Source organism: Bufo bufo, chromosome 5 (assembly GCF_905171765.1).
Source record: "Bufo bufo chromosome 5, aBufBuf1.1, whole genome shotgun sequence".
Classification (NCBI taxonomy): Eukaryota; Metazoa; Chordata; class Amphibia; order Anura; family Bufonidae; genus Bufo; species Bufo bufo.
Genome location: NC_053393.1, coordinates 505,721,323 through 505,745,905, shown reverse-complemented (window position 1 = coordinate 505,745,905; position 24,583 = coordinate 505,721,323). Strand labels below are relative to the sequence as shown.

Below are 24,583 nucleotides of genomic sequence, written 5' to 3'. Positions count from 1 at the left end.
AAAATTCGGCTTTTGTTTATGACTGGGTGGACACTGAGCTTGAATAGGTGTTGAAGCCTAGCTGCAACTCCACCTCTACAACCCAGCCTAAATGGGTTTTCTGGGCTTTTACTATCGATGATCTATCCTCGGGATAGGTCATCAATATCAGATCGGCAAGAGTTTGACACCTTGTATTCCTGCTGATCAGCTGTATGAGGAGACTGCGTGCACAGTGCGCATGTGCTGTCTCCCTTCTCTCTTACTGTCCACTGCTACTGTCTATGGCAAAGACCATAGACAGCAGCGGAAGACAGGAAGAGAGAAGAGAGACAGCACATGCGCACTGTGCACGCAGTCTCCTCATACAGCTGAACAGCGGGGGTGCCGGGTTTCGGACCATCGCCGATCTGATATTGATGACCTATCCCGAGGATAGATCATCAATAGTAAAAGCCCGGACAACCTCTTTAAAATACAAAATGTGATTCAATGGAGTATATCTGTGTGTGACTTGACTACCCAGCTGCGGTTTCCGCATGGTTTTTGCACCAATCCTATGTCATGGCACCCCTTATTTCAATCTGCATGAAAAAAATCCACTCCCATATGAGCGTCCATATATTGCCCTTGGAAACAAATGGATGCAGCACACAGAAAGGTTTTGGGATAGTATGTCTTCTAAAAACAGCATGAATTTTAAGCTTTATGAAGATACCCTTACACGTATCTCACTGCCTAAAGGGTATTTAATGAAATGATGCGACTCTGAGGACCCTGCAGTCTGCCTTAAGGAACAATTCAATGATATGTATGGTTATTTAATATTCAAATACATTTCAGGAGTACAAAGTTAAGGGCATTCAGGATCAAGATATGGTGATTTTTTTTTAAAAGTGGTTGCTATGTTGTCATAACAACCGAAATGTGATTCCCCTAGATTATTGTCTGAGCTTTCATTATCTCTATCCGCTTTAATCTTTGTAGACTTGTCATGTGTCATACAATTGCCAAACAATGTTAAAAAAACAGGAAGGAAAACCAGTCCATGTATCATCCCAAATGCAATAACAAGAAATATGATCTTAAAAAATGTTCGGAAGATGTAACTCTCAGCTGCAGAAAGGGCTATCACCCCCAAGATGGTGGATACAGCCCCCTGTACTATAGGATAACCCAGAGAATGTAAAGCATCAATCACCCTTTCATTTACTTTGGTTTTGAGATTGGAGACATAAGCATATGTAATGTGAGCAGAAAAGTCTACAGAGAATCCAATGCAGATGACAAGGTTGATCATGGAGATGGAATCTAAGTTAACATCCCAATAAGCCATGAAACCAGTAACACCCACTATGATAGAAGCTATGGTGAATGTCACCCACAAGGAGCACAGAGGGTTTGGAATTAGGAGGAGCGAGATCACAAGCATGGCGCCTGCAGCAACAGCAACATTCTGTATGGTGTTCTCTATGATTACAGCATATTGGTCAAAATATATAAATGCTGGATGATATACAAGAAGCGGGATCTCACAGCTCTTTGCTGTGTCCCTGACTTGGTTTAACATGTCTCTCTCATCCACTGCTGAAGTAACATTTACCGTCTGTATGAAGAAACGAGAAGCTCTTATAGCTCCTGACTGTATGTCCACGTCTTGTTTAAAATCTGGAAATCCCATAAACAATATTGACAAATGATCGATAAAGTTGCTCTTGTCACTAATGTTCAAGTTCATCTGGTTAGCCATCACTCTGTAGGCATTCAACCAGGACTCAGAGAAAGACTCACTAACGTAGGAGTTATCTATAAATGACTCCAGGCACCTGTCAATTTTACTCTGGACATCGGAATCCCAGTATGAAACCTCCTCAGTCACCACAACCATAACTCTAGGACCATATTCTGAAAAATATAAATCATCATTGTCATAGAAGGAACGAACATAAGAACTATCAGTAGCTAAATTTCTTAGATCAATCCCTTCCTGAACCTGAAAACACCCATAAATACTGCTGGCCAGATATCCCGCATATAGAAATCCAACAAGCACCTTGGTCCAGATGTTTGTGAGGAATGGGCCATAATACTTATGAAAAAAACTAGTCATGGGGTGGTCAATCTCTTTGCCAGTGATTTGGCTGTACCCTCCTCCAACACAACACATGTTATAAGCTAATGAACGATTGTCATCTTTTTCTTCTGTCAACTTCTTACATATAAACCAGTGCCTGTTATTCTCCTCTCTTCTACCATTAAGAGCTAAGAAAGCCCCAAAGCAGGTAACGTTATACAGGAAACAGAACAAGATGGCCGTCCCAGTGTATATACAGAATGACTGCACTGACCGGAAAGAGGTCAGAATTCCAATGTAGAAAGCTAGAACATCTGTGAGTGTTGTGATTGTTATGGAAACAGCAGCTTCAGAGTACGTTTCCGCCATTCTTTCTTCAACTTTATCTTTTACTTTAGTTTGTTGCCAGCTGGAAATCATAATGAACATGTCGTCCACCCCGACACCTGGAAGCACCAATAGTAATAGCAATAATAAATTTCTAATAAATATTTAATGAAGTTTTCAAAGATAAAATGATTTTTTTTAAAACAAAAAGCAATAATTGATTTTGCAATAATTAAAGAATTCACAGATACCGAGTTCCCTTTTCTGGAAGTATATACATTTATTACTAAATTTGCTACCTTAAAGAGGACTTTTTATGGGTTGTTTTTTTTTAAACTGAATACCTTATGTAGTAGTCCACTATCTGCTGAGTTATTTTTTTTCTTATAGACCCCTTGTTTTGTTTTTTTGGTGCCCAATATGTAAATTACTACAATCGGTACAGGGAGGAGAAGATCACAGATCTCCTCAGTGGGTGTCTACTTCTCCCTGGCTGTGACGCTGTCCAATTGCAGCGGACTGCTCCACTGCCAGGGAGAATACGAGACGGGAACAGACTATGTAAGAGAGTATAGTTGTAATGGTCACGTCCACACACACACAGGGGGAGGATAGTGACCATGACCGACACGTGACCGACAGACAGACAAGTCGAGCACCGAGTGATCAGCTCGGCGCTCAAAGCAGACCTAGGAGCAGGCAACCTCCCAGCTAGCAAAGCTTCCCTGGGAACGAGGCCAAACACAGATACTCACTCCCGAAGCTAAGCAGCAGGTCTGCGGCTAATGGGAGACCTAGTGCGCCTTTGGCGCCCAGTGACAATAGTACTTGATACACAGCATATGACTAAAACATGCTTAGAAAGCATCTTAACCCATTCCCGACCAGCACCATACTAGCAGGGTCTTAAAAACCCGCAAAACTATGTCGGAATTGCTTTTTTTTCCCAATTCCACCCCCAATTTTTCCTGCTTCCCACTACATTATATGCAAAATTAAATGGTGGCAACGAAAAGTACAACATGTTTCGCAAAAAACAAGCCCTCTTACGGCTATGTGAATGGAAAAATAAAAAAGTTATGGCTCTGGGAGTACAGGGAGCACAAAACGAAAACGCAAAAATGAAAAAACCTCTGGGGTAAAAAGGGTTAAGGAAACATTTCGTTTAACCATATTCGTTTGGGATTTTTCTATTGTTAATGTATGTGGTATTGCAATGGCTAGATTAGAAGACCACTTTAGATAGGTCTATAGACATAAAGTTGGCAGATCTGATCTGTTTTTGCTGGCTTAAAAATACTTTTCATCCTCAAATCCCCCTGTGGAAACAAGGGATATGCTGCCATCAATAATGTTATCAACAATCATAATAACTAGTAAATACTTTTTGATTGGCTAGCCTTCCTTTAAATGTTCATGTTTTCTGCTCTTTTGTGGCTGGTTATAGTGTGCACTCTGTGCATTTGCATCCAGCATACTAACATTCCTAATATTCCATACAAGGTAATACAGTGCCACATACCTCTTATATTCATTGATGTGTCCTCTGATGTAGACGTTCTCTTTATCTTCTCCATTCAGACCAGACCACCATAATGATTTCTTTTAGCCATGTCTTGTCTATGCAGAAATTGAAAACTACTTTTCCATCTTCCTCCCCAACTTCTGTATACCTCATCCTGACACCTTTAATACTGTTCCCACTGTGCTTCCCAATACTATACTGCAGAAACAGATAATCCCCTTGAAAATACTATTGCCACACAGATAGTTCCCCTTCAATAATTACTAGCACCCATCAATAATAATAATTCTCTGCCAGAGTGCACTATGTGGTAACAGTGCACCCAATAGTAATAATGTCCCTCATTTTGCCACCAGAAGTAATAATGCTCCCATAGTGCCCGCAGTAGTAATAATTCCCCTTATAATGTGTGCCTGTACAAATAGTACCCCCTTATAATGTGTGCCAGTACAAGAAATGTATGATGTGTATAATCTTTACCCATAAAATAATCCTCCTTGCAATGTGTGCCAGTACAATAATCACCCTTGCAATGTGTGCCTCCCTTATAATGTGTGGCAGCACAAAAATACCCTCTTATGTGTCCCAATCCCAAAAATACTCCCATATGATGTGTTCAAGTACAAAAAAAAACTTTTAGTTCCCCATGTACAACAGATTTCCCCATAGTGGCCACCTTAGAATGTGTGCCAGTACAAAAATCCTCCCTTATAATGTGTGCCAGTACAAAAATGTTCTCTTACAATTTTCGCTAAGCTGAAAAAATGCCCCCATATGTGCCAGTATAAATATTCCCTTATAACATGCGTCAAAACAAAAAAAACTACCTAATTTTAGTGCCCCCAGTACAATGAATGTCCCCATAGTGGCCCCGTTATAATGTGTGCCAGTAAAAAAAAAATGCTCCTTTTTATAGCCGCAGTGTCCCCATAGTGCTTTCTCCAGTTACAAAATAATGACCCCCCCACCCTATTATGGCCCAACACTATGCTGCCAAATAAAAATAATAAACTCAAATACTTACCTCCATTCTTCTGTCAGTGATGCAGTTCAAAACACATACCTCTTGTAGTCTGCTCTGAGCTATATGCAGCCTGGCTCAAGCAGCGCGATAATGATGAAACTGGCCTCTGATAATCTACAGAAACTAGGACTAAAGCCTATTAGAGGAAACGGTGGGCCAGGGAGACATCGTTCCCGTGCCCCGTCGCAGCATTCAGCTGTATTGCTGTCCTGAAAACAGTGAGGCAGTTGAATATGTAGAGATGAGCATTTCCACAATGGAAGTGCTCATTGCCCATGGCACTTCTACTGCTTACCTCTTTCCCCTACCTGGTGCTGCCTGAGGCAATCACCTCACCTCACCTCACCTCATTGGCGGTGCACCTCTGTTTATCGCACTGAACAGACACATACAGATGTAGCAGTGCTAACAATCACTGTTTTTGCATAGCGTTACTAACAAATCGCAACTTCTCTTTCACTCCGAACGAAACAACAACTGTAACAGCAATATACAACAAGGCCAGTAGATGACAGTGTTACCCTAAAGTACGTAATGAAGCTTAACAATCTCTGTACTGTACTCATTCATGGTGTGTGACCATGAATGAGTACTGTATTCATAGTGTGTGACCCTGCCTCTTACTCTTGGAAGAAAGAGAAAAAATAGAAGAAAACTGGAGAAGAAAGAAAGCTTAAATGAAGATGAAATCATAAACAAGGGCTCTTATTATGGCCACTTAACTATTCAAGAAAGATCCTCTCATAATACGCTATACAGTAAAATTAGATTTTTATTTTTGTCTTCAGAGAGCGAGCCTGGAGCTGGTGCGCTGAGTAGCACTTTATAGTTGCCGCTCAGCGCTCCATGTGAATCATTGCCTCCTTCTCCATCACCACTTCAGCCCCTGAGCAGCTGGAGCAGTGATGGAAGAAAAGGGATGAAAGAGTTAATATCTACCCTGGAAAAAAAAATGCAAGACCAAAATTTTTTTTTTACTGTATAGGGTATTATGAGAGGCACTAATAGTTAAACGGCCCTAATAAGAGCCCTTGTTTATGATTTCGTCTTCATTTAAGCTTTATTTCTTTTATTTTAATTTTTCTATTTTCTATTTTTTCTTCTTTCTTCCACCCGTTGGGTTATTTGTGACCTCCTTCCTTTGTGTTTGGTGATGCAGGAGACATACTGTAATTTGAACTTTTTCCATAAAGCTTTCTAATAACTTCATGGTATTATCATACATTTGATAAATAAAAAAATCATGATTAAAATAAAAAATAATAATCAAAGTTTAGGATATAATATGGTGTGGTATATTTAATTTATATAGTATATTAATATTTCAAAATTATACTGTAGTAGACAGTACTAAAATACGTATAAACTGTAGCTCTTGAATGAACCTACTTCATGTTCTTTGTAGTACAGTTGTACACTATTACTATGGTAAAGTAGGACAGTACAACTTTTCATTAATACAAATGGTGATATACTGTATATCTATATATAGCCAAATAAGTAATAGTATATCTATCTATCTACATATACACTATATATTGTGATATTTTACAAAAAGGGCAAGCAGATTAGGATTGGGGAAGATGTGGACGGATGTGTGGAGAAAGGTTGCTGAGGAGGATCGGGCATAGTGCCGTGTACAGTACAAGCAGGGATACCCGGAGGAGCCATGCTATAAAGACACTGAAAGCAGGGACAAATACTACCATATGATACTGCAGTTCCATGCGCCATCTGCTGTTTACAAACCCAAATTGCACCCTGAATTTTCTCACTACTCTTTTTATGCGCTTCGTTAGTTAATGAAACAGGATATCGCTCTGCACTCAAGCGATTCTACTGTGATCGCTAGCGCTGCTACATCTGTAAGAAGAGCAGTTATCTACTGTCAGATATCGAAATAGTGGAATGTCATTTAAGTACCTCCAACAAAAATCGAGATGTATGTTCAAAGTTGGAAATTAGTCATGATTTAACGCTCAGCGCTCATAAATAAAGACCAGGTTTCAAAAAATAGTCTGGTCACTTTGTCTTTATCAGCAATGGTGTGTGGCCAATACATTTTAAACGAAAACATTAAATTGGAGTGGACTAAACACCATTCTTAATAAGTCAGCCACAAGTATATTAGATATCTAAAAACTTACCAAGAATGAGAAATGGAGCATTTGCAACAGTAATGACAAAGGGCACTCCACATAGCAACAGCAGGCCAAAACTAGACAGAACTGCCAATCCAGATGAAATGACTCCAAACCCAGCCACCCAAGTTTTGTTCCTCACAGAATCAAGCCTGCAAGTAAATGAAATCAGAAATTTAGATATTTAAAAGGTGAAAACAAGCAACTAAGCTGTGTGCTATTAAGGCTGCCCATACATGGTCAGATGTTAATCAGGTTTTCAGAAGATGCAGTTTTGAAGCTAAAACCAGGTGTGGATCACAAAGAGAGAGAAAACATAAAGGTCAGATTCTACTTCTCATCTGAAAAAACTGATTATCTAGGGGCAGCCTTAAGTATTAAAGGGGTTTATAAAGCATTAAAGTGTTTTTCCAAGTGTCTTTTATTAATGGCCTAACCTCTGGATAGGTCATTATTATCTGACCGTTGGGGTCCGACACCCGGCACCTCGCTGGTCAATTCTTTGAGAAGGCATCGGTGCTCACAGTAGCAGCGTGACCTAACCAAGCACAGTTCCGTACATTGTATAGCGGCTGTGCTTGGTATCACAGCACAGCCCTTTTCACCTCAGTGGGGCTGAGCGACGCCTAGGCCATGTGAACGATGAACATGACATCACACGGCCTAGGAAAAGCTGGAGAAGGCAGCAGTGCTACTGTGAGTGCTGCTGCCTCAAACACCTGGTTGGTGGGAGTCCCAGGTGTTGGATCCCCACCAATTAGATACTGATTACGTATTCCGCTTGGAAAAACACCTTTAAATTCCATAATTGTATCCATGTGATTAGAGATGAGCAAATCAAGTCTATAGAATACAACTTCGACCTGAGTTTTTAAAAACATTTGTACTCTATAGAATTGTTATAGTTTTTGCTTGGAACAGATTTATAAGTGATTTCAAAATGATTGTTGCTCTTTTAACATTGAAGGGGCAGCTCACCCCTTAGAGGCTTGGGTGATTTTCCACTTTTGCATTTTTTCTTCTCCTTGCCTTCCCAGAGCCAAAACTTTTTTTATTTTTCTGTTCACATGGCCGTATAAGGGGGCAGATTCTGTCACATGCCATGTTGTGGCAGAATCTGTGACTTCTTCCGTGTTCAAGCCAAGGTCTAAAAAAGGGGGCGTGATGTGGGCATGGAAGGGGATGGGCCGGCATGCTGTCATTTTCTATGTTTGTTTTAGGAAGCTTTTAAGAAGTTGTCCTACATGTAGAATCAGCAGCGGATAAGCCAAAGTTATGTAGAGGCTGGCGCCACTACATAACTTTGGTGATCCACCCACTGTGCAAGGCCTTAATAATGTACCCTTTGTTTTTTTTTACAACGTCGCATCTAAGGGGTTAAATGTCTATGAACTACGTTATTGACAATCAAGACATTAGGCCTAGGCCTCTGCTGTATGAGGAACAGCGGTAACCCGACTGCTATGGTGCATGCTGTCCTCGGGGGCCGGGCACCATATTTAAAGTGATGATGTCCACTGGTCGTCAAAGGGGTTAATGCAGTTACTGAAGAAAAAGAAAAAGGAGAAGCAGTATCTATCCTTAACCCCCTTCATACATCAACCACTGTGTACTTGTAGATGTTTGGTCTTTAAAGATGGTGCCTGCTCTGGAGCGGAGCAAGTGCTATGGCTAGTTGGTGCCTGCTGTTTTAGTGACTGGCTGCAGCGGTTATGAAAACAATAAACTGTATGTGACTTTTTTATTTTATTTCATCTAGCCCCCTGCTCTGTAGCACTTCTTGTAAATCTCCTGTCAGTAGTGACCTCCCTTTCCAACTGTTTGCATAGACACATAGCTGTGGTTCACCTGATTAAATAGCTGTTTTTCTTTGTTGATCTGAGGCTCTGTTCAGGAGTTATAATGCTTTTTCTTAATATCTGAAACCTCAGATCCACAAAAGAAAAGTCAAGTGAAATATACCTACGGTATGTGTCTATGCAAACAGTCCGATAGGGAGGTAATTGGTGACAGATTCGCTTTACGGTATATTAGAGCAAAACAATGTTGGGCCTATTGATATATACTGTGGATTTACATTAATCTTGCCTAATAGTGTAACAGAATATGCATTTTCCCCTTGATTTATTATTTCAAAGATGCTGATTCCACCTTTCATTTTTCAGATCTCCTTTAGAAAATGAAAGGTGGAATCTGATTGGTTGCTATGGGCAACTAAGTTAGTTTTAATTTACACCAGTTTTGATAAATCTTCCCCTTAAAGAGGACCTTTCACCGATCCTGACATTGTGAACTAAGTATCATGACATATAGAGCGGCCCCCAGGGATCTCCCTGCACTTACTATTATCCCTGGGCGCCGCTCCGTTCTCCCAGTATGTTCGGGGACTTGGTTATAGTAGGCGGAGACTTAGGGGACTTGGTTATAGTAGGCGGAGTCCGCTGTAGCGCTGGCCAATCGCATCGCAGAGCTCACAGCCTGGGAGAAAAAAAAACTCCCAGGCTGTGAGCTCTGTGCTGCGATTGGCCAGTGCTATAGCAGACTCCGCCTACTATAACCAAGTCCCCTAAGTCTCCGCCTACTATAACCAAGTCCCCGAACATACTGGAGGACATAACGGGAGAACGGAGCAGCGCCCAGGGATAATAGTAAGTGCAGTGAGATCCCTGGGCGCCGCTGTATATGTCATGATACTTAGTTCACAATGTCAGGATCGGTAAAAGGTCCTCTTTAATCTTTTATTTGGAAGATCTATTGGCTCTCCTACAATTAATTATGTTACTCATGAAATAACAATTCTGGAACATATTTTCTTAGCGCTCTGCAATGTAACATTACTGTATTGATCCTGGAAATGTAGGAATAAATTGACAACTGGGTGTCAATAGGGTGTTTCTGTAAGAGGGCTGGAAATCTTCATTGTACTTTTTTTTTTTTTACAAAGAATGCCATATCTTTTACAGTAACTGTTGCTATGTTTTACTGTTGGCCCTGCTGCTGTGGCAATACCACCTTGATAAACAGTTCCATTATTAGCGCGCCCATGGCTATAGGCTGCAGCTCTGCAATTCTCAGCACCACCTTCCATTGAGATGTATGGGAGACAGAAAGGGCACAGCTGCAGGTAGGTGTGGCAGGCTTTGGTGCTGGCAACCCACCCAAACATTCCGCTGGAAAAGTCCTTTGGCCACTCACATGTGGCCGAGTTCTGCAACATTAAGACTTCCCCATGAAAACTGTCTATCCCCGAGTTCTGCTCTTTTGTGCAATTTACATGTTGTTGTGTTGCTGATTTCCTGTATGAGAATCTTTCAGATTTTGTTGCTGATTTTTCTGCAGTGTTTGCCACTGCAGAATCAATGTCCAATTGAATTGGAGAAATTCTCATATGCCTTATGTGACTGTTGCTAGAATATGCCAATATGGCTATAATTAGAGATGAGCGAATCGAAGTTGACGAAGTGGGATTTAAACCAAATTTCTGGAAAAATTTGATTTGTCCCGAAGTCGAATTTTTTCTAAAATGGCTGCTGCACATGTTACAAAGTGAAAGTAAAAAGCCTGGGAACGAGGGAGCACCCCTAATGACATGCAGACAACCAATCAGCAGATATCCAGCCCCTGTAATGTCACAGCCCTATAAAAAGCCTCCTCATGCCCGGTCTTGTGTACCGAGCGAGGAAAACAACTCCACCACCAGCTTTTGCCAAAACAGAATTTTACTAAAACGTGGTAATGAACACAACCACAAATGCTTGGATCATAAAATAAATTTACATATACTCAGCCTGAAGGCTGAGACCCTTGTGCTGCACAGCACGGCGCCCTCCGATGGATGCAGGAGGATAATGTGGTAATTTACCTACTAGCGGGCACAACTAAACTGCCACACCTTAGCTGTTATTACCCTAAAAAAACACGAACAATTGTTTGGGTGCGTGGTACAGGCTAGCCTGCAGTGCACCATAACAGCTTACAATGTTATAGTGCTGTACATTATCCCCCCTCCTATAACTGGTCCTGTAGCACGTGCCTGAGTATTTTTTCCCGAGCAAAACGCCAGCCTGGCTTGAGTTTGTGGGAGGTTTATCAGCTCTCCAATGTGAAATGTCATTTTAAGTTATGAGTCATTGTAATGAACAGTAGCAACACTTGTGGCCTGACACAAACAGAGATCCTAACTAACTAACTACAGGCCTGGTCTCAGTCTCTAGGCATCAACACTGTAATGAGGTGCGTGCAGGATCTTACCCACCCGGGTCTGCTCTGCATCCTCTGGTGACTCTGAACAGAACAAATGCCTCTCCAACAAGCATGTGGTCCCGCAGGGTATGTAGCTTTGCTCCTTAGCTCTCATCAGCGTTCCTGGAAGCAATCTTCCTTCCTCTGGACTGGATCAGGGTCTTGGACATGATCAGCTTCACTTAGCTGCAGCTCTGGTCACTGAGAGATGCTCTCACACCTTGATGCCGTCAGATTCTCTGCTCACACACACAGTTCCTCAGTCTCTGTTTCTTCTAAGATGGCTGCCTCCTTCTTTCTTCCACTGGCTCTGAAAACCCCACCTCTCATGAATATGGAAATATGAGCAGTCTTTTAGCTGTGTTTAGGAAACAGCGGCATCTTGTAGCCAAACAGCAGAATGTCAGTCCAGATCATTTAATTTAATCTACACAGTGTTCAGACAAGAAGAGCTGTTTCTCTATCTCACATCTCCGCCATTTTACAGTGAACTTTGTGCAGGGAGAGAGGTTACAGGCACTAGGGACAGTGATTATGAAAATACTAATATCATTAAAAACTATTGGAGCAGTCAGGGAATATAATACTGTAGGGAAAGGATAGGGAGGCATTATCCACACAGTAGGGAGAGATCAGGGATCCAATAGAAAAGTTACAAGCTGGGAATATCCCGTAGGAGCTATTCTATCACACCTTGCTGCACTAATTGGGGTGGTACTACAAGTGATCTATTACTACACATTTGAGGTTGTTTGCATTCTTTGAAACAATCAGTAATTCCCGTAATACCTGCTTCTGTTATTGGGTTTGGAAAGTGTTGTATGATACAACCAGTTTTGGGTATATATTTATTTCATATATGTAAGTACTTAGCAACCGCTGTATCACCCAGTGGCCCGCACCCCTTTTTCAGCAGTCAAGCCTTCACCACCTCAGCAGAAGGGAGCTGTGTTTCCTTCACATTATCTACTGGTCCTGAGGCTCCTGCTCCTCCTCTTCCTTGCAAAGCATTTTGTCAGCAATCGATTACAGAGGCGATTGCAAAAAGACAAGAGTATGCGTGCACTCATCCAACGGTGCAGAAGCTGCACATGCTCCTGGCCAAGTTGCTGGTACTACAGTCCCTTCCTTTCCATGTGGTTGACTCTTCACCTTTCACAAGAAACTGACGGCTTGTGCTGACCCAAGGTGAAGAGTCCAAAGCCGTCATTACTTCTCTAAAAAGGTTGTACCAGCCCTGCACACGTATGTTGAAAAGAAGGTGGGCCAGTCCTTGATCCTATCGGGTCTGCTAAAGTTCACAGCAGGCCGACATGTGGAGCTGTAACTACGGTCAAGGACAATATATGTCCTTTATGGCAAACTGGGTAAATGTGGTTCCAGCCCAGCCACACCAGCAACTTGGCCAGGTGACCGCACTGACGCCTCCTCATTCTCAAAGCTGTGGGTCCTGTGCCAATGTTCTCCACTGCCTCCTCATCCTTTACCTTGTCCTCAGCCTCCACTGCAGGCACAATTTTGAGTGCTCCTCCAGCATGCCACATGTGCAGGGCACGGCGGTGTCACGCTGTTCTGCACCTAGTTTGCATGGGCGAACGGAGTAACACAGGGGAGGAACTGCTCCGCGTCCGCCATCAAGAAAACAAATCCTGGCTGTTTCCTCGCCAACTGAAAATTGGAACCACGGTCACCGACAATAGGAAGAACAATGTGCCGGCGCTGCATCAAGGAGGGCTGAGCCATGCGCCCTGCATGGCACATGTGTTCATTCTGGTTGTAAAGCGGATCCTGAATTCTTCCACCTAGCTGCAAGACATCCTGAAAATGGCCAGGAAACTCATCGTCTGATATGTGACTTTTCCATCATTGGAACTCCACCCTCCACATGTTTGGACCGACTATGTGAGCAAAGGAAGGCCATAAACGATTTCTTGATGCAGGCGGGACAGGAGCACTCCCCTGTGTAACTCTGACGTTAGCCAGGTTGCAGCTTAATGCTTGACACCTGCTGTTTGCTCAGTCCCTTTGAGGAGGCTACTTTATTTGTCAGTTGCCAGGCCTGGGGGGATGAACAACGTTATTCCACTGCTTCATGTCCTGGAACAGATGCTGCTAAATCTGGCTGGCCAGGGGACAGGAGACGTGGCACTACATCTCATGGCCACCTGAGCCCTGTGAGGCTGAACTGGTGGAGGAGGAGGACATTCAGCCACAAGCAATGTATACAGAAAATGGGTGTTTTTTTTGCACAAGTGACAGGAGTATAGGAACAGGAGGAGCTAGAGGGCGATGAGAAAGGACTAGGCAGAGGGACCCAGAGACACAGTGGCATTATGCAATGGAGTTGGAGGCAGGGATTCCCTCCGAGTCCCTTGCGCAAATGGCCTGATGCATGCTCGGTTGCTTGTGTAGTGACAGCCAAATTGTCACAATTCGGCAGAGGGATGACTACTGGCTATCCACCATGTTAGACCCTCACTACCGGTCCAAAATGAGGGCCTTTTTTACACCCGCTGAGAGGGAGGATAAACCGAAATATTTTTGCGACATCCTATGTAGTCAGTTGGCCTCTGCCTATGTGCGCCATCGCCCATCCTCACGAAGGTCTGAACGGGGGGGGGCTCTATGCTCACATTCCACTGCCATGGCTCCTGGATGGGGGTGGGGGGCAGGAGCAGCTCCATCAGCAGCAACTTAAGTCTAGAGTCTCTTATGAGCACTTTTCTTCACCCACCTAGTGAAGAAACCATTCACCAGCAGCAGCCAGACATGGAGCAGAACCTGAACCAGCAGGTGGTGGCATACTTGTACTGCACCCTGCCATCCCACATCAAATATTCCCTGGACTACTGGGCAGCCACACTTGATTTGTGGCCGCAACTGGCCGAGTTTTCCCTAGACAAGCTTTCCTGCCTGCCCAGTGGTGTGGCATTAGAGCAGGTGTTTAGTGCCGCTGGGGGCATAGTTACTCCAAGGAGAACTTGCCTTTCCACCCAAAATGTGGAGAGACTGACCTTTGGAAAGATGAATCAGGCAAGGAGCAGCCAGGAGTTCCACACGCCAGTGCCTGATGGATCAGACTAGATCATTCTGGGCGCCACACCCAAACTTTGTCAAAAGATACCCGTTTCTTCTGGCCACCTGCTTCAGCCACTATTTGGTTGCTACCAACTGCCTGATGCTGCACACCTGCTTCCATTTGCTCCTATTGCCACCCACTATCTTGTGCTGTTACTACCACTGCTTTTGCCCCCTCCCCACCTCCCCACTCTGTGACTTGGGCCACTGTGTTGATTCCTCATGCTGTTGCCACCCTCACCAATCTGTGACTGGGCCATTGTGTTGACGACTCCTGCTGTTGCCACCCTCACCACTCTGTGACTGGGCCACTGTGTTGACTCCTCATGATGTTGCCACCCTCACCACTCTGTGACTAGGCCACTGTGTTGACTCCTCATGCTGTTGCCACTTCGCCACTCTGGTGACTGGCCACTGTGTTGACTCCTCATGCTTTTGCCACCTCCCCCCTCTGTCACTGGGCCACTGTGTTGACTTCTCATGCTGTTGCCATCCTCACCACTCTGTGACTGGGCCACTGTCTTGACTCCTCATGCTGTTGCCACCCTCACCACTCTGTGACTGGGCCACTGTGTTGACTCCTCATGCTGTCGCCCCTTCACCACTCTGTGACTGGACCATTATGTTGACTCCTCATGCTGTTGCCACCCTCACCACTCTGTGACTGGGACACTGTGTTGACGCCTCATGCTGTTGCCACTCTCCCCACTCTATGACAAGGCCACATTGTCCCTGTTTGGCCTTGTTGAGATCTGTCAGAAGGATGGAAAAATGAGAAACACAATGAATTCTGTCTTTGAAGCATCCGTAAAGGCCTGTATCACACGGTCCCTATTTTGTATCAGGATGTACTCATGATTTGGAAGCCAAAAGCAGGAGTGGATACAAAACACAGAAGACATGCACACTTTCCCATCACGTGTCTTTTCTGTTTTGGATCCACTCCTGTTTTTTTTTTGGCCTTAGCAATAGAGATGTCGCGAACATAAAATTTTCCTTCGCGAACGGCGAATGGGAATTTCCGCAAATGTTCGCGAACGGGCGAACCGGGCGAACGGCCATAGACTTCAATAGGCAGGCGAATTTTAAAACCTACAGGGACTCTTTCTGGCCACAATAGTGATGGAAAAGTTGTTTCAAGGGGACTAACACCTGGACTGTGGCATTACGTAGTTAACGCAGTCGGGTTTTAATCCATAAAGGGCATAAATCACCTAACATTCCTGAATAGTTTGGAATAACGTGCTTTAAAACATCAGGTATGATGTTGTATCGATCAGGTAGTGTAGGGGTTACGCCTGCTTCACAGTGACAGACCAAACTCTGACAGACCAAACTCCCAGTTTAACGCACCGCAAACAACCGCAAACAGTCCATTTGCACAACCGCAAACTCCCCATTTGCACAAGCTAGCCATGTCCCATTCCTTGTCCTCACTGACGTCATTGAAGGTCTCTTCCTCCACCCAGCCACGTACAATACCAATGTCCCCGAAAGGTGACAACAAGCCCCCTGGGACGCCTGCTGTGGTTGGTCTTCCACCTCCTAAAAGCCACCTTCCTCCTCTGACTCCTCTTCTTCAGACTCCTCTCTCTGCGTTGCCGCAGTTCCAGCAATCGACGACGACAAGGCTGCTTCTGGTGGTGATGGTGACCACAACTCTTCCTCTTCTTGCTCATCTACGGCCTGATCCAGCACTCTTCGCAGGGCACGCTCCAGAAAAAACACATATGGGATGAGGTCGATGATGTTGCCTTGGGTTTGACTGACCAGGTTTGTCATCTCGGCAAAAGGACGCATGAGCCTACAGCCATTGTGCATGAGCGTTCAGTAACGCGGCCAAAAAATAAAAAATAAAAAAATCAGTTCTTACCAGTTTAATCTCTGTTTTGTCCCCTATCAGGGGCCGGTGTGGTGTATGGAATAGATTTTAGGAACCGAAAGATGGAAAAAGATGCTTGGTCAATTTGGGGCACTGCGCGTGCGCCATGCAATTTACTGTGCTACCAGATATGAGTGGTATGTTAAGTAGTACTATTCCTATCAGTTTAATCCCTGTTACGTCCTCTATCAGGGGACGTGTATGGAATAGATTTTAGGAACCGGGAGATGGAAAAAGATGCTTGGTTGGTCCTCTTACTTCCAATTTGGGGCACAGCGCGTGCGCCGTGCAATGTACTATGCAATCCCAATATGAGTGGTATGTTAAGTAGTACTATTCCTATCAGTTTAATCCCTGTTACATCCCCTATCAGGGGCCAGTGTATGGAATAGATTTTAGGAACCGGGAGATGGAAAAAGATGCTTGGTCGGTCCTCTTACTTCCAATTTGGGGCACTGCGCGTACGCCGTGCAATTTACTGTGCTATCAGATATGAGTGGTATGTTAAGTAGCCATAGAGCAGCAGGAAATGCTAGCAGAATGCTTGGGTGTATAGGGAGAGGAATTACCAGTAGAAAGAGGGAGGTGCTCATGCCGCTCTACAGAGCACTAGTGAGACCTCATTTGGAGTATTGTGCTCAGTACTGGAGACCATATCTCCAGAAGGATATTGATACTTTGGAGAGAGTTCAGAGAAGAGCTACTAAACTGGTACATGGATTGCAGGATAAAACTTACCAGGAAAGATTAAAGGACCTTAACATGTATAGCTTGAAGAAAGACGAGACAGAGGGGATATGATAGAAACTTTTAAATACATAAAGGGAATCAACAAGGTAAAAGAGGAGAGAATATTTAAAAGAAGAAAAACTGCTACAAGAGGACATCGTTTTAAATTAGAGGGGCAAAGGTTTAAAAGTAATATCAGGAAGTATTACTTTACTGAGAGAGTAGTGGATGCATGGAATCGCCTTCCTGCAGAAGTGGTAGCTGCAAATACAGTGAAGGAGTTTAAGCATGCATGGGATAGGCATAAGGCCATCCTTCATATAAGATAGGGCCAGGGGCTATCCATAGTATTCAGTATATTGGGCAGACTAGATGGGCCAAATGGTTCTTATCTGCCGACGCATTCTATGCTATGTATGTTTCTATTCCTATCAGTTTAATCCCTGTTACGTCCCCTATCAGGGGACCTGTAAAGAATAGAGTTTAGGAACCGGGAGATGGAAAAAGATGCTTGGTTGGTCCTCTTACTTCCAATTTGGGGCACTGTGCGTGCGCCGTGCAATGTACTATGCAATCCCAATATGAGTGGTATGTTAAGTAATACTATTCCTATCAGTTTAATCCCTGTTACGTCCCCTATCAGGGGACGTGTATGGAATAGAGTTTAGACAACCGCAAAGAGTTGTCAATAGTTGACACACTCATGACATAAATTTTATTCCTCTATGCGTCAATCTTGGTGTAGTGATGACTGTGCTCGTGCGCACGTTTGGGAGATTGCAGGCGATGGCGGTTTTTCAAAGTCTATGGTCATGCTGAGGTAGTTCAGTGACAGTTGAGTGACCCAGAAAACAAAGTAGGCTTTAATGATCACCTTAGATGATCACAAAGAAAATTTATGTTTTTTCTATGCAAAATTATCCAGCCGATCGCTTTTGGTCTGTTCACAATGAAGCAACGACCTTATCTCATCTGGGGTGTGCCAACATTGCCATTGCCAACACACTCATAGAGGTGATCGCTTCATTGTGATAAGCAACCCCCTTCACCACAACAAGGTAACGATCACGAAGGGGAATTGACACATGTATGTGCCTTTTTTTTTGCAGCCACAGTGCAGCACCAGAGGCCAGAAAAATTTGGTATGTACACATGCCTGAAAAAATAGGTATTGTTGCAGCTGCTAAAACTTGATGTTTTCCAGGCAGAAAGTGCACTAAAACATTGCGGCTTGAACCCTAGTTGGTGGCGGAGTAGTCACGCAAGTCATCCGGCATGCAGAGATAAAATACAGCAGCATGTGGACCATTTTTAGCCCAAGGCATCTCATCAGGCCTTTTTTAGTCAAATGTATCGCCCACTGTCAGTCCCTTCGGGATCCATGCCTCATTCATCTTAATAAAGTGAGGTAATCTAGACTTTTTTTGACCGAGGCGACTTCTCTTCTCAGTGACAATACCTCCTGCTGCCACTGAAGGTCCTTTCTGACAGGACACTTGAAGCGGGGCAGGCCAGAAGTTCTATCGCAAATTGGGATAGCTCAGGCCACAGGTCAAACCTGCACACCCAGTAGTCAAGGGGTTCATCGCTCCTCAGAGTGTCGATATCTGCAGTTAAGGCTACCTGTCGGTCGAGTCGTTCTCTGAGGGTGGACCCCGAAGGGCTGTGGCGATGCGTAGGACTTAAAAAGCTCTGCATGTCCTCCATCAACAACACATCTGTAAAGCGTCCTGTCCTTGCCGGCGTGGTCGTGGGAGGAGGAGGATTACTTTCACCTCTTCCCCTGTTAGATTCCCGTTGTGCTGTGACATCACCCTTATACGCTGTGTAAAGCATACTTTTTTAACTTGTTTTGGAACTGCTGCATCCTTTTCCGACTTCCGGTATTTCGGTAACATTTTCAGGCACTTTCTGCTTATACCAGGGGTCTAGTAGCGTGGCCACCCATTACAGGTCGTTCTCCTTCAGCCTTTTTATACGAGGGTCCCTCAACAGGCATGACAGCATGAAAGACCCCATTTGCACAAGGTTGGATGCCGAGCTACTCATGTTCCGTTCCTCGTCCTCACTGATGTCATTGAAGGTCTGTTCTTCCCCCCAGCCACGTACAACACCACGGGTACCAGATAGGTGACAACGAGCACCCTGGGATGCCTGCTATGGTTGGTCTTCCTCCTCCTCCTCAAAGCCACATTCCTCCTCTGACTCCTCTTCCTCAGACTCCTCTTCCAGCGTTGCCGCAGGTCCAGCAAGCGATGCTGATAAGGCTGTTTCTGGTGGTGATGGTGCCCACAACTCTTCCTCTTCCTCTTCACGCTCATCTACGGCCTGATCCAGCACTCTTCGCAGGGCACGCTCCAGGAAGAAAACAAATGGGATGATGTCGAAAAGTTCTGAGGACATAGTTGACTGGCTAACACAGGACACCCAATCTTCTACAGCTTCCGCTCGGAACCTTGACGCACCATCCTCCTCCAGCTCAGCTTCGGGCACCTCTAAAGTTACCACTCGCCCGCCTGCCGCAACCACCAACAGTAGCACCACAGCTGCTTCACTTGATCTGTCAGAGGAGTTATTTACACATCAGTTGGAAGAAATGAGTGATGCGCAACCATTAGTGAGATGAGTCAGGGACAGGACTCATCTCAGGTAATTTGCTTATGTATCAAATCGTTTTTTTTACACAATAAAAGCACACAGAGCTATGGGGACTGGGTATTGCGGATGTGCTAGCGGCCATCTAGCAACCCATGTCCTCAGCTCTATACACAAAATCCCGGTGACAGGTTCCCTTTAAACAGTCCTTCTCAACATGCTGTTCACATTTTGACATCATAAGTCCAAGATAACACATAACAATTGATCAACAGTACCTCGCCATTGTTAGGCTTCAATCAGGAAGTTCTCAGACGGAAGTGGCCATTGAGCTTAGAGTGTCACAGAGCGTGTTCAGCAGGTTGCAACAGAGATACATAGAGACTTGAAAAGTCACAGAAAGACATAGAAGTGGACATCCTTTGGCCACATTCCACACTGATGACCGCTTCATTGTGACCAATGCCCTGTGGAATCGGATGATAAATGCCACACAACTCCAGGCACATTTAAGGGAGGTGCGAGGCACCCAAGTGTCACGTCAGACCATTTGAAACCGTTTACATCAGCGTGGTCTGCATGCTAGACGACCTGCAAGGGTACCTGACCACACCACCTGGCACAGGCATCATTGTCTTGCATGGGCCAGGAAGAATCTACGCTGGACGAGGTACCAGTGGGCTTCAATGCTGTTCACTGATGAAAGTTGATTCACGCTGAGCAGAAATGATGGCCGCCATCAATGTTGGAGACGTGAAGGAGAACACTATGCATCAGCCACTGTTGTCACCAGATGAACCTTTGGTGGTGGTGTTCGTGTTACAGTGTGGGCAGGTGTGTCTATTCAATACAGAACTGACCTAAACTTTGTAAATGGTACAGTGACAAGCCCATAATAGTTGAACAACATCATTAATCCAATCATTGTTCCTCTGCATCAACAACACAGGCCTAATTTCATCTTCATGGACAACAATGTGCCAGCTCATTGAGGTGGCATCATTAGGGAACAGCTGCTGGAGACTGGGGTACCTCAAATGGAGAGGCCTGTGTAATGTCCCGGAGTGCCATTACCACTTCTTTTTGGAACCTTGCTACTGTCTCCTATGTGCTAATTTATATTACCTAATGTTCCTCTTGTCATCTCCTAATAATGTGCATATTTATTCATGCAACTGGTTATGTTCATGTAATTACTTGGTACACCAGCAGATGTCGGCATCATTTGCAAGGTTAGTTTCCCTGGAGAGGGACCTCCTAGTTCGATTCTGGCCCTCTCTAAAGAGGGAGGAGTTTAGGTAGTGAGTAGGTCATTCTACCCTACCCCCTCGTGGGGAGAGGTTGTGTGAGGAGTCTTGTCTGAATTAACCCCTGCTAGGGGAAGGCAGCAGCCCTGGTCCTGTCTGGATAGCTACTGTTAGTCCCACGTCAGCATTATCACTGGAGGTTGTGCACACCCAAGCATAAGTGAGCTTGAGGTACTTCAAAGCAAGGCCAAGAAGTTCCTAGGATTCAAGTAAGAGACAGACTAGAGCTAAACTAAGTTCCAGCAGAAGAGGAAGAGTTCCTATTTACTCCAGCTAGCATAGCAGAGCTGAAATTGTTGCAGAGAAGCGTTTGCCTGCCATTAATGCCAATACCTGCTGATGACCAAGATACCATTTGGAAACAGTTTGGATTACAGTTTATGCCAAGTAAAAGCAACTGTTCAACGTTACTACAAGTCTGGACTCCATTTATTCCACTTGTTCATCATCCAAGTTCAACTACCCTTTTTGCACTTGCTTTGGACTACACCACGTCTGGCATCCAAGGACATCCAGGTAGGAGCACCGTTACACGTCTATGCAACATCTACAGAGACATTGTCGGCTGCTCTACACCACTCTTGAAATCCTACCCTGGGTACCAACATCACCATCTACAAAGGGGACTCCATGTTCTTATTGCTTAACCGCAACTGGTGTCACGTTTACTTGCTCTATAAGAGGGACGAATTTAGTAGAAACCTCCTAAGGGACAAGAAATACCCCAGGCGCTGTCAATCGCCCGCTGCAAAGCAAGTGGAATCACAACAGGCCAGGGTCTCCTTCCACTTTAAGGGACCCCTGGTAGGATAAGGCCGCTGCACCTGCACTTTCTCCAGACTTAAAAACCTATGGGATCAGCTGATTTGCCGTGTATAAGCTCTTAACTTTGTACCCCAGAACCTCAATGACTGCAGGCCGTCTCTATAAGAAGAGTGGGATGCCATGCCTCAGCAGACAATAAGTTGACATGTGAACAGCATGATACATTGTTCTTCAAGCTGTAATTGATGCTCAAGGCCACATGACAAGTTTTTGAGACACTGCCATTTTATGTGGGGGTATACCCACCATTGGTGTTGGCATTTGTTTCAATAAAGGGTAAAGGCCAAATATCCCTTACCTTTTGTGAGTAATAAATACAGTATATATATATATATATATATATATATATATATACACAGTGGATATAAAAAGTCTACACACCCCTGTTAAAATGTTAGGTTTCTGTGCTGTAAAAAAATGAGACAAAGATAAGTCATTTCAGAACTTTTTACACCGTTAATGTGACCTATAAACTGTACCACTCAATTGAAAAACAAACTGAAATATTTTAGGTGGAGGGAAGAAAACAAAAAAAAACTAAAATAATGTGTTTGCATAAGTGTGCACACCCTCTTATAACTGGGGATGTAGCTGTGTTCAGAATTAAGCACTCACATTCAAAACCATGTTAAATATGAGTCAGCATACACCTGCCATCATTTAAAGTGCCTCTGATTAACCACAAATAAAGTTCAGCTGCTCTAGTTGGTCTTTCCTGAAATTTTCTTAGTCGCATCCCACAGCAAAAGCCATGGTCCACAGAGAGCTTCCAAAGCATCATAGGGGTCTCATTGTTAAGAGGTATCAGTCAGGAGAAGGGTACAAAAGAATTTCCAAGGCATTAGATATACCATGGAACACAGTGAAGACAGTCATCATCAAGTGGAGAAAATATGGCACAACAGTGACATTACCAAGAACTGGACGTCCCTCCAAAATTGATGAAAAGACTAGAAGAAAACTTGTCTGGGAGGCTACCAAGAGGCCTACAGCAACATTAAAGGAGCTGCAGGAATATCTGGCAAGTACTGGCTGTGTGGTACATGTGACAACAATCTCCCGTATTCTTCATATGTCTGGGCTATGGAGTAGAGTGGCAAGACGCAAGCCTTTTCTTATGAAGAAAAACATCCAAGCCAGGCTACATTTTGCAAAAACACATCGGAAGTCTCCCAAAAGCATGTGGGAAAAGGTGTTATGGTCTGATGAAAGCAAGGTTGAACTTTTTGGCCATAATTCCAAAAGATATGTTTGGCGCAAAAACAACACTGCACATCACCAAAAGAACCCCATACCCACAGTGAAGCATGGTGGTGGTAGCATCATGCCAAGGGGCTGTTTTTCTTCAGCTGGAACTGGGGCCTTAGTTAAGCTAGAGGGAATTATGAACAGTTCCAAATACCAGTCAATATTGGCACAAAACCTTCAGGCTTCTGCTAGAAAGCTGAACATGAAGAGGGACTTCATCTTTCAGTATGACAACAACCCAAAGCATACATCCAAATCAACAAAGGAATGGCTTCACCAAAACAAGATTAAAGTTTTGGAATGGCCCAGCCAGAGCCCAGACCTTAATCCGATTGAAAATCTGTGGGGTGATCTGAAGAGGGCTGTGCACAGGAGATGCCCTCACAATCTGACAGATCTGGAGTGTTTTTGCAAAGAAGAGTGGGCAAATCTTGCCAAGTCAAAATGTGCCATGCTAATAGACTGATACCCAAAAAGACTGAGTGCTGTAATAAAATCAATAGGTGCTTTAACAAAGTATTAGTTTAAGGGTGTGAAACCATATTATTTTATTTTTATATTTTTTCTTCCCTCTACCTAAAAGATTTCAGTTTGTTTTTTAATTGAGTTGTACAGTTTATGGCCTCATGCACACGACAGTATTTTTTTGCGGTCTGCAAAAAGGGGTTCCGTTGTTCCGTGATCCGTGTCCATTTTTGTTTCCGTGTGTCTTCCCTTATTTTTGGAGGATCTCCAGACATGAAAGAAAGTAAAAAAAAATCTAAGTCAAGTTTGCCATGCAAATGATAAGAAAAAAACGGACACGGACGCGGATGACAATCTTGTGTGCCTCCGTGTTTTTTCACGAACCCATTGACTTGAATGGGTCCGCGAACCGTTGTCCGTGAAAAAAATAGGACAGGTCATATTTTTTTCACAGACTGGAAACACGGATCACGGACGCGGATGACAAACGGTGCATTAGCCGAGTTTTCCACGGACCCATTGAAAGTCAATAGGTCCGCAGAAAATCACGTAAAACGGAACAATGGACACGGGACACAACAACGGTCATGTGCATGAGGCATATAGGTCACATTAACCCTAAGTTCACACCTGAGCGTTTTACAGTGCGTTCCTACGCGCTGTAAAACGCACAACAAGGAGAAACCAATGCTTCCCTATGAGAATGGTTCTCACCTGGGCGTTTTACAGCGCGTACGATCGCGCTGTAAAACGCCCGACGCTCAAACAAGTACTTGAGCGTTTTTTTGGGCGTTTGTCCCGCGTTCCCGTACATAGACTTTCGGGAACGCGCGACAATGTGTGATCGCTTGTCTCTGTATGCGCACTTGTAAACGCCCGTACAATCGGGCATACAGAGCGCTCCTTTGAGAACGCTCAGGTGTGAACCCGGGGTAAAGGTGCAAAAAAGCTCTGAAATGATTTATCTTTGTCTCATTTTTTTACATCACAAACCTGACATTTTAACAGGGGTGTGTAGGCTTTTTATATCCACTGTATACATATATATATATATAATGTGTGCATTAGCAAAAGCGTGAGTGAGGAACAACACTAAGGTTTGCTGCCATCTACTGAGCAATTGTATTATCCACAGAATAATA

General features: G+C 44.1%; 1 protein-coding gene across 2 annotated transcripts in view; it reads right to left on the bottom strand.

The window, feature by feature from the left end:
* Positions 1-496: 496 nt before the first annotated feature.
* Positions 497-24,583, bottom strand: part of LOC121002805 (patched domain-containing protein 3-like) — an 89,395-nt gene continuing 65,308 nt past the window's right edge. For both annotated transcript variants that reach the window (XM_040434357.1, XM_040434356.1), the window contains exons 4-5: positions 7,077-7,222; positions 497-2,499 (exon numbers count right to left, since the gene is read on the bottom strand). In XM_040434357.1, coding sequence (XP_040290291.1) covers positions 833-2,499; positions 7,077-7,222 — 1,813 coding nt within the window. In that variant the 3' untranslated portion in view covers positions 497-832. The remainder of the gene's footprint in view (positions 2,500-7,076; positions 7,223-24,583) is intronic.